We start from the raw sequence: 12,683 nt of genomic DNA on the forward strand, positions 1-12,683 counted from the left end.
ATTCAAGGTTCCTCTGGTGTTCCACATGCATCAGTCCTGTGGTGATGATTTTGTCTAAACAGTTAACACAATGAGCAATACCCTAAACCAACTGTCCCAAGTATATTTTTAGAAGATGGCAACGCCAAATGGTAAATGATTATAGTGTTCAAGCCTAACACGATATTTAAGATAATCAATTGTTTTGATTTGCTGGTTAATGGAAGTTTTAGATAAACATCTTTGAAATCTATTTTTGAAAAATATTGGTCCCTTCATTAACAAATCCTTTGGGTAAGGCATAAAATCAATGTTGGACAGAGCTTTAAGAGAACTTGCTTTGAAATCATCAAAAATGTGTAATGACCCATTACATTTTTTAGTGACAACCATAGGTGTCCCTCATTCACTCCAATCTCTGCCTGAGCAGCAAATCTGGTAGCAAACAGTAGTGGGCAAGTTCCACAAAATTTTGGCACCAGTGACAGTTACATAGTGACGTGAGCCGTGTAATCTTCCGCACAACTTGGCAATGTTTTCTCTTTGCCTGTGTGTATCACAAACTGAATAGAGATCAGAAAACGGCACAAAATTGATGTGGTCCACTATTTTGAAACCAAATGTCATGAGGGCATCAAAGCTGAAAATGTTAATAGCATTAGGTGACCTCACTACTAAGAATGTTAGTAAACACTCAACATCTTTGTGCTTAGCTGTACGCAAACATAGTCCAAGGAAAGGAATTGTCTGTTGGCAATAAGACACGACCCGCTGCCGAGTCCTTTACAGCAAAGGTGAGCCGAGCCACTGGTACATGTCCTCGTTCATGACTGACAGGAAGGCTTCTGTGTCCACGTGGAACTCCACTCACTGGCCAGAAATATGAAGAGCCAGTGTCAGTTTCTGGGCACCGGTGGAACTGCTCGATCAGCTGCCACGACTGCGATGTGTTGCCACCAGACCATGATGAGATGGGTTGCTGACTAGCCACTTGTTGTCAGGTGTCCCAGTTTGCCACATGCCAAACATTGGGTGGCGTGGTGTGGGCAACAGTGGTGTGAATGACAGCTACTGTGCTCTGAAGATAACTGTATCATCCTCAGGTTGTGTGGTGAATGCTTCAACATTGAGGGGAAAACGGCATTTCTGAACCACCTGTTTAGTATTTGAAAAGGGTTTACTCAATGCTGAGAAAAAGGGGGGGGGGGGGGGGGGGTTCATTTAAATCAATGTAAGTAAGTCTCTCAAAACACTGATGATCCAGACAACCACAAACAACTCCGGTGAGACACATAGGGGTGTAAAAAGATGATTATGAATCATAATCTTCAGCTGCTGGCAGTTTCAATGGTAGCCTACTATTTTTGACACATGAATTTTGTCAGTAAAAACGTATTGAGCATCAGAAGCAATCGCAAAAAACTTAGCAATCTCAAGAATGTCACTAACACTACAGTCAGATGTTGCCACTGATTTAGTCATGACATTCCTGTCGAGGCCCAACCACATCACGAATTAATAATTTTGCATAGGACTCTTTACATTCTAACGAGTGAAATTGCACTGGCATATGAACCCCTGAAAAGTGCAGCCAGTGGTGTGTAAGACTGTCCACTTTGTTTGTGATTAATTAAAATGGAGCTTAGCTGCAACAAGATGCACTTGATGACACTAATATTTAATAAACAGAGCGCACAGTTCACCGAGAAACAAATCACTAGGGTTTGAGAGTGGTCACAACTGTTGCTACATGAGAAGAATAAAGTACTTTGCTGGTTACTGGAAACACTAAAAGCAAGACAATGTATTTTAAAACATCAGAGATATAATTCCCATGTCTCTGGAGCCTCGTAAAAGTACGTGAATAGTGGTGAGGGCATAGCAGTGACCATCTTCACACATGGAACCTCATCCAGCATGTGCCCACTGACCCCTATTTCTGATACCTAAAGGATCCAGCACACTTGAATGATCTATTATAACCAGTACATACACATGTACACACCAGATGATTTTATGTAACATGGTTTCCTTCCCAGACAGCTTTATTTTATGATTCAGGTACTACATAGTAAGTTCCCCTCAACATTAATTGTGGGAAGATACAGCAAATAAAATGCAATTCCTGCAGAATAAGATGTTTGCCTGAAATACAAAAAAAGCTGTGAAACCCAAAACCCAAAGATTATACAAATTATTCGACCAAGAGGACATGCGCGCACGCCCGCCTGCCCCCCCCCCCCCCCCCCCCCACACACACACACACACTTTCCAAATAACAAGACCAACAACAGTGACAAGCACAAATATTCAATAATTTATTTAAATATTTGAACATAAAACAAAATACAACAACTTGCACCAACATTTGTTACGGAGTTTGCTAGTCTCGTCCTGTGTGTGACCGGACACAGGACTATTGTCGGGGAATGTCTGTGCTCAAATCTGCAATTACATAGGCAGCTGCAGCCCAAACCGCAGTGCACAAGTCAAGAACATGCGGATCTTCCACAGTCATCATATCTGCTGCTGAGTGATGGAACCAGAAATAATGGCCATTTGCATTAATTAAACTTGACCCAGGCACACCTGCATTTGTCCACAGGGCTATATCTGATCCAACATATGGCTGAGTACTAAACTGGGTGGCATTGACTGGCTTGAGAAGCCTGAAATTATGGGAAAAAACACTTAATAACTGTAATTCAACAAAACATTATTAACTTTCAGTATGATGCAAAAGTGTCACACAGTCAGTCGAAGAAGTAATAGAAGGGTCGACTAAACAAAACACACACATCATGCAACAATAGTGCTTTGAAACCAGATACTATCCAAGTATAGTTAGTTTGCATACTAGGGGAACTGGTAATATTATCTGAACATGTGCTTACTGATTTTAACTATAAAAATTTAAAACTTCATCACAGAAAAAAATATGGAGATCACACTCAAATATCACAAGAAAACATGTTTAAAGAACATGAACGGTGTGTTTAATAATGTATTGTTACAAGGCCTTGCTCAATGAAGCATTTGTTCACAAAAATAGAATGATTTGGAAACTTGGTTAAGTGGAAGAATAACTCTCTCAAAACAATATCCAAATCAAAAAGAATAGAACAAATCCAAAACAAATCAGCCCCAGCAACTTTCCAAATTTCCTCTTTCTCCACCTCTCTTTCATAGTTTTTCCTGAAGAGTGATATTTTGGCCGCAACAACAGAAAATTTCATCAAAATTTTTTGTTGTGGCTACCATGAAGGCTTTTTGTGAGATTGACGGATTAGCTAAAGCACAGATTTATGTGACCAGTTATGTTTTCAGGCTTGTCACAAGTTTCCCCAAGTGAAAATCCCTGATATTTCCCTGATTTCCAGACAAATTTTAGCATTTTTCCCTGACAAATTTTGAGTGCTCAAAAATAAGTAAAGGCAAAAGTTGACAAAAATGTAAATACTTCTGTATTTCTAAACATGTGACCAAAAATCTTAAGTACTAGCATCAACATCTTTTGTAATGAACTGCTTTTAGATGGAGAAAGCAAGCCAAGTGGTATATTTGTTTCATTAAGGCCAATGATGTTATTTTATTTCAATAAAACAAAACACATTTGGTGACAAAAATATGCATTTTATTGGAGATGCAAGGCAGATTTAAATTACCTTCACTGATTTCAGAGATAACCTCAGAAAAAGAAGTGTAGAAGGCAGGGAAGAGTTATGTAAGTCAACACTGTAGGTGACTGCCAATGAAATGTTGGTTACTGTCGGTTATAACCCACTGTGTTACATCCATTATTTTACATGTATTGTGTGGTTTTTCTTTCAAAAAGTACATGAGTAGATAGTGTACAAACTTCCAGCAACTGCCACAATTTTCTTCTTCTTATTGTTCATACTTCAAAGTGCCAAAATGTACTAGAATAAATAAAATGACTATAAAATGTTGCATTGTACAGTGTGCTTGTGGTGAGACAGTCGCAATTTCTGAAATCCATCGCCGATTACCTCTGGCCTGCGGAAGAGTACTGCGGTCCTGGGTCCATAGATAAACCAGAAAAATCAGCCACATTACACTACACACAAACAGACCTGGCCTGTGGTCAGATTGGTGAGACTAAATCTGACGGGCAGGGCCTGCACATTATTGGGAAACGATGGGCTTCAGAATGACAGGCCCGATCTGTTAGAGATACCCACAGAAATGGCCTGCGGTTCTGGCCTGTCATGGAAGTCCAATCATGAGGCCAGTTATTCAAATGTCACAGACACCATATTGATGAAATGAGACCATGGTGATCAATCCATGCAGTAGATAACTTGCACGAATACTCTGAGAATCAATACTAATGAGGATAGGTAGCAATTTGCTGTAAAGATGATTGTTGAGCTGCATACAGGCACACAGAAAAGAGAATCAACCTCTCACAACTAAATTTTTGGCCATAGCCTTTGTCAGAAAACGAGAGCACACACATTCACATAATCACTCGGACACAACTCATGTGCACATGACCGCCATCTCTGGCTGTTGCATCAACAGACTCTGAGAATCAGATCCAAAAAAACCACTCCTCACACCTCCCTGCCTCTCGTCAGCAGCTGCTCGGCTAGCAGCAAGAAGTGGTGGTGGTGGCACTGAGTGAAAGCTGAGGGGAGTGGTAGACAGGGATAGCAATAAGGAGGAGGGAGTAGGGAAGCGGCACATGTTCTCAGCTGCATCCAGCCAGTGATGATGTATGACATCTCAGTACACAAGCCATTTCATCTACTGAGACAAAAACGAGATTTTTCCAGTTTTCTTCCCCCCCCCCCCCCCCCCCTCCCCGCCCTGACACATTTGAAGTTCACTGATATGCCCTGATTTCCAGAACTTGTGGCAACCCTGGTTTTTATACACCAAACTGTAATATTCATTACAAGTAGCCATCATTTAACTAATTGTATTAACAAATAACACCTCGTGTAGTCATTGGAAGCTCAGAATGTCAGGCATCCATTCCTACACTCCAGCTGTGGACACAAGAAATGCATGGTATTGAGGACAAACAAACAACAGCCCAACATAAATTACATATATATTTCTAGTACATGTGATTCCTCTTCTATTTGTTTAAGAATTCGATGTTAGAGACATATGTGTTACAATGGTTCACATTCTCAAAACTGGCATTCAACAATTAGACCAAACAGCCATTCACCATCATTATTACTCACCAAGTATGCAATAAAGACAATGCAAGCTCTCTACAAAAATCACTGTGCCTTGGACCATAGGCAAATTTGCTACCTCTTTCTTGCTGCGTTAGTTCCATCTGCAACAGCTGATCAGCCAAACATATTTTTATATATACATACCTTCCAACAAACTCACAGCAGTGTATCACCACATGACTACTAGTGTATAAGCAGTTGTTCTGCCTATACACCAGTAAAGTCATATGCCAACATGTACTGCTTGAGTTTGTTGGATGGTAACTCAAGTCAAATGCACTGAAGATGGCTATCTATAGCTGAAATCTGGATAAGCAATAATAATAAAAAACAGTATGATTCTGACTGATTCCTCTGTTCCTATCCCTCCTTAGTTAACCTACTACTGCAAAGAGATGGTGGAGATATTATATTGAATGAGGAACTATCAACAGAGTTCCTCGCTCAGGCAGGAAGAGACTGAGCACACTCCCGGAGTACACAGATCTTGTTTCGATGGGAGACCAACTTCCTTAGTATTAGTGACACACTTCACTGAAGGCTGGGGAAAGTTGTACACCTCACATAAAGATCTGGTGTGAAATGGGAACTCAGTGAGAAAAATGTTTTATACTGGATGGTATTCACAGAGCTCCATCTGAATAGGAGGTGAGAAAACATAAGTTTCACAGGTGAGGTGTTTTCCATTAGCAATGACAGCCCAACAAAGGTTTACTGACTGTGTGGGACAAGAAAATCTAGCAAAGAAGTGGGAAGCTCTAGGTTTCCTGCACAGGCTGCATTTCTGCGAGAGGAGCAGGGGTACTTCATGGAACTGAGGGAAATTTGACAAAATGCAATACACTCATGGTGAAAAATGTGATGCTGTCTTCAGCGTTAATGCTATACAGTGAAAGAGAATTCACATTACAGGAAGGTCATTCTTCTGTTCTTAAGTCCACATTTGTTTGGCAGCAACTGTCTATCATGGACTGGTCGCCCCAAGCTGCTGACCCAATGGGAAACATTTGGACTCAGGTAGAAGAATCACTGTCAGATATCTGGCCACGATACCAACCAGCTACAGCTGATGCACTTTGGGACTGCATTCTTGAAGGCTGCGACAAAGCTGCCTCTTTTGGCAATTATATCTGATGCCTCATAGACTCCATGCCAAGATGCACGACTGAAGTTAGAAGTAAGGGGGGATTCTGGACAAGATACAAGAGCTTTATTTTCTCAAATTAAAGTCTGTCAGTCAGAGCCAGTGGAAGATGACTTGGCTACAGAAAAGTATTGAATCAGATAATACAGTATCAATTAGTTCTTTAAATTACATTTTTAACTGAAATAAGTTCCTTTTAAATACATTTTTTAAATATTACATTTCTCTTTTATTTGCTCCCTGCCTACATTCTTGAAAAAAGTAATGAATTAAGAGGGATTTTTCTACAGCTATCTTTTGTTATTTTTCCTCTATTTCTATTCCTTGCATCCTCTCAAAAACATGTAAAAGATTTCTTCTAATATTTATTCACCTCCCAAGTCTCTTTCTATTTCTCTCTTTCTCTTCCACTCTCATTTCACTTGTATGTCACTCCATCCTCACAAAATTAATAAACAAATCTAGCTGTTATCATTGAATCAAACAATGGAAAATCCAGGATGGAATGTAACAATACGATAGAAGGAAAGTTGCTACTCACCATATAGCGGAGATGCTGAGTCATGATATGCACAATAAAAATATTCACACAATCATAGCTTTCGGCCATTAATGCCTTTGTCAGCAGTAGACACACAGACACACACTCACGCAAGCGCAACTTGCACACACGTCTGCAATCTCAGAGAGCTGTCTACTGCTGACAAAGGCCTTAATGGCCGAAAGCTATGATTGTGTGAATCTTTTTACTGTGCCTATCGCAACTCAGCATCTCCGCTATATGGTGAGTAGCAACTTTCCTTCTCTCGTATTATCATTGAAATTACACTTTGACTTGTAAAATCCCCTCTGCATCATTCCCCTTTTACTTTTCCCCTCCTTCATTTCTCCCAATACTTATGTAAAAGTTCCTTTTTTAATCCCCAGTTTTATTACCCATTCTTCATTCTGAGAACATCCTTCCCTTATCCCTTTTTCTCTCGCTTATGATAAAAGGAACTAAGGAAGAGTGACATACTTTTCTACGAGATTACTTTTCTTACTTTTCAATACTTTATTTCGCACATCTACCCTTCCCCCCCCCCCCCCTCCCTCCCCCCCCCCCCCCAGCTCCTTCCCTTCTCTCTCTCTCTCTCTCTCTCTCTCACACACACACACACACACACACACACACACACACACACACACACACACACACACACACACACACACATCACGTAGTCTTCATTCATTCATTACTTTTTATTTCACTTTATTTTATTTTTTTAAATATTGACAATATTCTGTGAATGGGAATATCGTGACTTAGAACACTAGGTTCACCCATGATGGATTAATGCAATAATTTTTAGTTGCACCTGAAGCAGAGGCTGCTGATCAATTAAAACTAATCTTTACCTGGTGTCTGCAGTATCTTCACTCATTAACAGCATATCAGTTTCTCCAGACAGCTATTTGAGACTTGTGCAGATTGGACAAGCTACATTTCGAGTACGGAAGGGCTGAAAGAATTACATGTTATTTCCCTGTGCCTGGGCATGGATGTTCATCAGCAATTTTCGACTTCAGAACTTATGTTGTGAGTAAGTGCAGAAATACGAGACATTACTATAGTAGCTGCCACCTGTGATAGCTGCCAAACAAAAAGTGCCACCTATCGAAAAGCATAAATCTTAAAAATATTACAGGGGCTGCTAGGAACTTGTGGAATCGACAAATCAGTTTTTGTCCCTCGCTGGGGACAGAAGTGAGGTTCTAGCAGCCAATGGATGCAGATTTTTTTCAGTAGTATATCATTTTATAAAAAATTGATATTTTGGGATTCTTAGCGACTGACCAAAGTCATTTCGGGTATTGAAAGACAACAAGAATAAGATCTGTTTCTATGTGAGGGTGTTGAGTTTCATCATCAGTATTCGGCCCCTGAAGGCAAGTGTAGTTATTTAGTGCACAAGCACTGGACTTGACAATGGGAGCTACTGGTGTTGATTTGTAATCAGAAGTTTAGTTTTTCAAGGCTACCGCAGAGGTGGAATGCTACATTCAAGACACGTACTGGAAACAATCAATCTGTCTCCTCATACTATTGCTTATTGGCTCTCGTTTAACTGAGTAAATATCGGTTGCATAAATTTAACATAAGAGAATGACAAGTAGATAGAGAGACTAGCAGTCCCCTAGTTGGAATTGCCATGGAAGAACTTGAGAAAGCCATTAAGAAGCTGAAAAATGTTAAAGCAAAAATTTTAAATGATATGAGAATGGAACAGATTAAACATTCAGGCACCACGGGAAGTTCATTTCACCTATTAGCTGATTTACCCTTAAGTGACAAACAAACATGCAACAGACATTTCCTACATTTGCATCTTCTGGTCCTGTGACAAACATCAATGCCCACCCAGTGAGGCACAAATCTATGTAAGGCAATTACACTGTTGCAAGAAAAATTTATCAACATACCTGGAATAACTCCCAACACTTGCGTTTCCCAACCTCAACCTCACCCTCACCCTCACCCATCAAACAAAGGTAAAAGAAATTACCACCTTCATACTACTATCAACTCTGTAATAACCTGCATACATTAATTTTCCAAATTACTACCACAGAACTGGAAACATACATTATACAGGTCTCCATTTCACTGTCTCTACTTAACTCCCAGCTAAAACAGTACAATGTCATAAAAAATGTGAGCAACGAAAAATTCTGAATACCAATGTTCAAAGTACGAAAGATCCAAGAGTCACACGAAATCACGCACATCAGAGCTCATTCTCCTTTTGATCACTAGTTATTTTCATGAAATGCTGCCTTCAGTTAACAACAAAAGCTGCTTCTACATACAATTTTTCACGTCTCTATCTTGAACTACAAAATTGGCGACCACCCAGTCACTGCTGGACAGCTGCCTGCACTCAACTTCAGAAGTCGGAAACTGCTGATAAACATCGATATCCAGGCACAGGGAAATTATTTTTAGTTCCTTTGTCCTTCTGTACTTGAAATGCAAATTGTCCATTCAAATCCATGATATGGACAATTTTGTCTTGCATATGTGCTCGTCTACGTGTGTCCCTGAATAATCATTTTTGGCCTAGTTGTTAAAGACACTTGCTTGAATTTGAACAAATAACTGATAGCCATAATGTGAAGTTGCTAAATGCCAGAAGTTAGCGTCAATAGCAGGCATGTATCCAAGACCAAAGTCTTTAAAATGCATATACTAAATAAAAAGAAGAAGTCTGGCTGACCTCCTTTAGCAGATGGAACATATGGAACAAAGGTGGTATGACAATGGTAGCATATTTGATTTTGGTCCAAGGCATGATGATTTTCAGACAGTGTTTGTGTTGTCTTTTTCACATACTCAGTGAGTAATAATGGTTACAATAAAACACAGTTAATGACTGTTTGGCCTAATAGTCGAATGCAAGTCTTGAGAATATGAACCACTGTACCACATGTGTGTCTGACATTGAATTCCTTAAACAAAAGGAAACAGAAATCATATGTACTGGAAATATCTGCTGCAGGCATATATGTAACGTATGTCAGGCTATTGTTGTTGGTCCTAAATATCTTGCATTTATTGGGTCCAGAGCTCAAGTCTAGCAATATTCCCACTTAATTGCTGGCTAGTGGATAAAAGATACCAAAACCCATAAATGTGCCAGATAGGTGGTGGCTTGTGTGGACAGCATGTCACCTCATCAGCACAGCTAGGCTCACATTGGAGGACAGTCCAAGTGGTTGACACCTTCGACATCATCAGCTCAACAAGAAATATAAATCAATGTCAGATCAACATGATATGTCTGACATAAATCATAAACCCCTTTGAGAACACCTCAGTTACAATCTGTCAGCACCACAAGCATATTACAGTTAACCATAGATTAACGGTTCGAAATTAATCCACAGCATGAGCAATGACATTCAGTGATGTGCTAGTTTTCTTCGTCTATGTTTATCTGTTATGTTTGTTACCAGCAATTAGTGTCCCACTACTTTTAAAAGTATCTCTCAAGACTTCTTCCACAGCTCTGTGTCCTGTACTACTGTTGTCATAAAGGCTGACCACATGATTGCATCTCACCTCGTCTTCTCCTTCATCTTCCCCTTCTGGTTCTTTCTTCCATGAGCAGTGAATCTGTTGTCAATTCATTTGTAAATAACCCCAGACACATCCATGCGATACTTACTGTGATGCAGAATTCTCATCAAGATATCAATCGGGCAGGCTCAAAGCCTGAATAATATTATAAACCCCATGAAGAAATTGGAAACTTTTTTGCCACAGATGATTTTGTCAAACTCCATTTCACAGCATCAACATTTGCACTGGATCCTACACAAGCATTTTAATAATGGGACTGTAAAGTCAGTCATTTTGCAGTCTTTTCCTTTTTACTTAACTCATCCAAAAGATAAAAAAAGGAAACTTACAGCATTGAACTCTGTATCTTCAGATTATCAATCCACTCTTCTATCATAAATAGACAGAATAATAATCTCCTTGAACACACGAGACCATACGCTCATGAAAGGTAATTTTGTGGCTTTAATCTTCATCTCAAAATGTGCAAAGTTATCATTTCAAGTTGCATAAGACTTAAGATATGTGATCTTAAGAGAGAGAAGGGGGGGGGGAGGTTGGTAAAATTGCTGCCTCTTTCTTAGTTAAGCCTGAATGGCCCTTATTAGCACGGTCTTGAAACTTTTACACCCTTTGGGTCTCATATTTGTTGGAACCAAGTGCTGTTTCTGCTATTTGAACATTCAATCTGCTCTCTCTCTCTCTCTCTCTCTCTCTCTCTCTCTCTCTCTCCCTCTCTCCCCCCCCCCCCCCTTCTCCCTTTTTTAAAAAGGAAAATTCTGAGGTCAACATATGGTTGACGACATATGGAAGTTTGGGTCTGGCCGTGAGTCATGCACAGATAGCTAAATGGTAAGGCGACCGCTTCCGATATGCAGGAAATACGGGTTCGAGTCCCAGTCTGACACAAGTTTTTATTGTCGTCACTCCATTCTACAGCTGATTCCAGTCATTATTCACAATTGCGAATTCATCTGATGTGTTTAGTAATGGCTGTGGTTGCCGCAGTGCATCGTCATCAGAATAACACTGGCACTGCAATATCGTAATTTTGGTGTCTGTTAATGTAGCAATATAATGTTCAGTTTATTGTTTTCCTCTATCAAAATGAAAATCTCATTTGAATAAACTGTAAAATTACAAGGACTTTTAACAGCTGGCCAGTACCTTCAAGAAACGAGAATCGAAGTATTGCTGAGAAGACTCATGTGACAGTAAAACTATCCTAGCTTTCAGAACTGTTAAATCCATCCTCAGGAAGGAAAGAGTCTGACAGACTTGGCGCTTGTTTCTAATCTACATCTACATCTACATCTATACTCCGCGAGCCACCTTACGGTGTGTGGCGGAGGGTACTTATTGTACCACTATCTGATCCCCCCTTCCCTGTTCCATTCACGAATTGTGCGTGGGAAGAACGACTGCTTGTAAGTCTCCGTATTTGCTCTAATTTCTCGGATCTTTTCGTTGTGATCATTACGCGAGATATATGTGGGCGGTAGTAATATGTTGCCCATCTCTTCCCGGAATGTGCTCTCTCGTAATTTCGATAATAAACCTCTCCGTATTGCGTAACGCCTTTCTTGAAGTGTCCGCCACTGGAGCTTGTTCAGCATCTCCGTAACGCTCTCGCGCTGACTAAATGTCCCCATGACGAATCGCGCTGCTTTTCGCTGGATCATGTCTATCTCTTCTATTAATCCAACCTGGTAAGGGTCCCATACTGATGAGCAATACTCAAGAATCGGACGAACAAGCGTTTTGTAAGCTACTTCTTTCGTCGATGAGTCACATTTTCTTAGAATTCTTCCTATGAATCTCAACCTGGCGCCTGCTTTTCCCACTATTTGTTTTATGTGATCATTCCACTTCAGATCGCTCCGGATAGTAACTCCTAAGTATTTTACGGTCGTTACCGCTTCCAATGATTTACCACCTATGGCATAATCGTACTGGAATGGATTTCTGCCCCTATGTATGCGCATTATATTACATTTATCTACGTTTAGGGAAAGCTGCCAGCTGTCGCACCATGCATTAATCCTCTGCAGGTCCTCCTGGAGTACGTACGAGTCTTCTGATGTTGCTACTTTCTTGTAGACAACCGTGTCATCTGCAAATAGCCTCACGGAGCTACCGATGTTGTCAACTAAGTCATTTATGTATATTGTAAACAATAAAGGTCCTATCACGCTTCCCTGCGTGATGTTACCCAAACTATCCTTGTACCTCCCCCATAGGA

General features: G+C 40.2%; 1 protein-coding gene across 4 annotated transcripts in view; it reads right to left on the minus strand.

Annotated features, from left to right (window-relative positions):
- Window positions 1-12,683, minus strand: part of LOC124798425 (carboxypeptidase Q-like) — a 77,380-nt gene that overhangs the window by 24,274 nt on the left and 40,423 nt on the right. The window contains exon 6 of one of the 4 annotated variants that reach the window (XM_047261843.1): window positions 2,274-2,648. The exons of the other annotated variants lie outside the window; for them this stretch is intronic. Coding sequence (XP_047117799.1) covers window positions 2,396-2,648 — 253 coding nt within the window. The 3' untranslated portion in view covers window positions 2,274-2,395. Of the gene's footprint in view, window positions 1-2,273; window positions 2,649-12,683 lie in introns of those variants that run through there. 4 annotated transcript variants of the gene reach the window in all.

Source organism: Schistocerca piceifrons, chromosome 1 (genome assembly GCF_021461385.2).
Source record: "Schistocerca piceifrons isolate TAMUIC-IGC-003096 chromosome 1, iqSchPice1.1, whole genome shotgun sequence".
NCBI lineage: Eukaryota > Metazoa > Arthropoda > Insecta > Orthoptera > Acrididae > Schistocerca > Schistocerca piceifrons.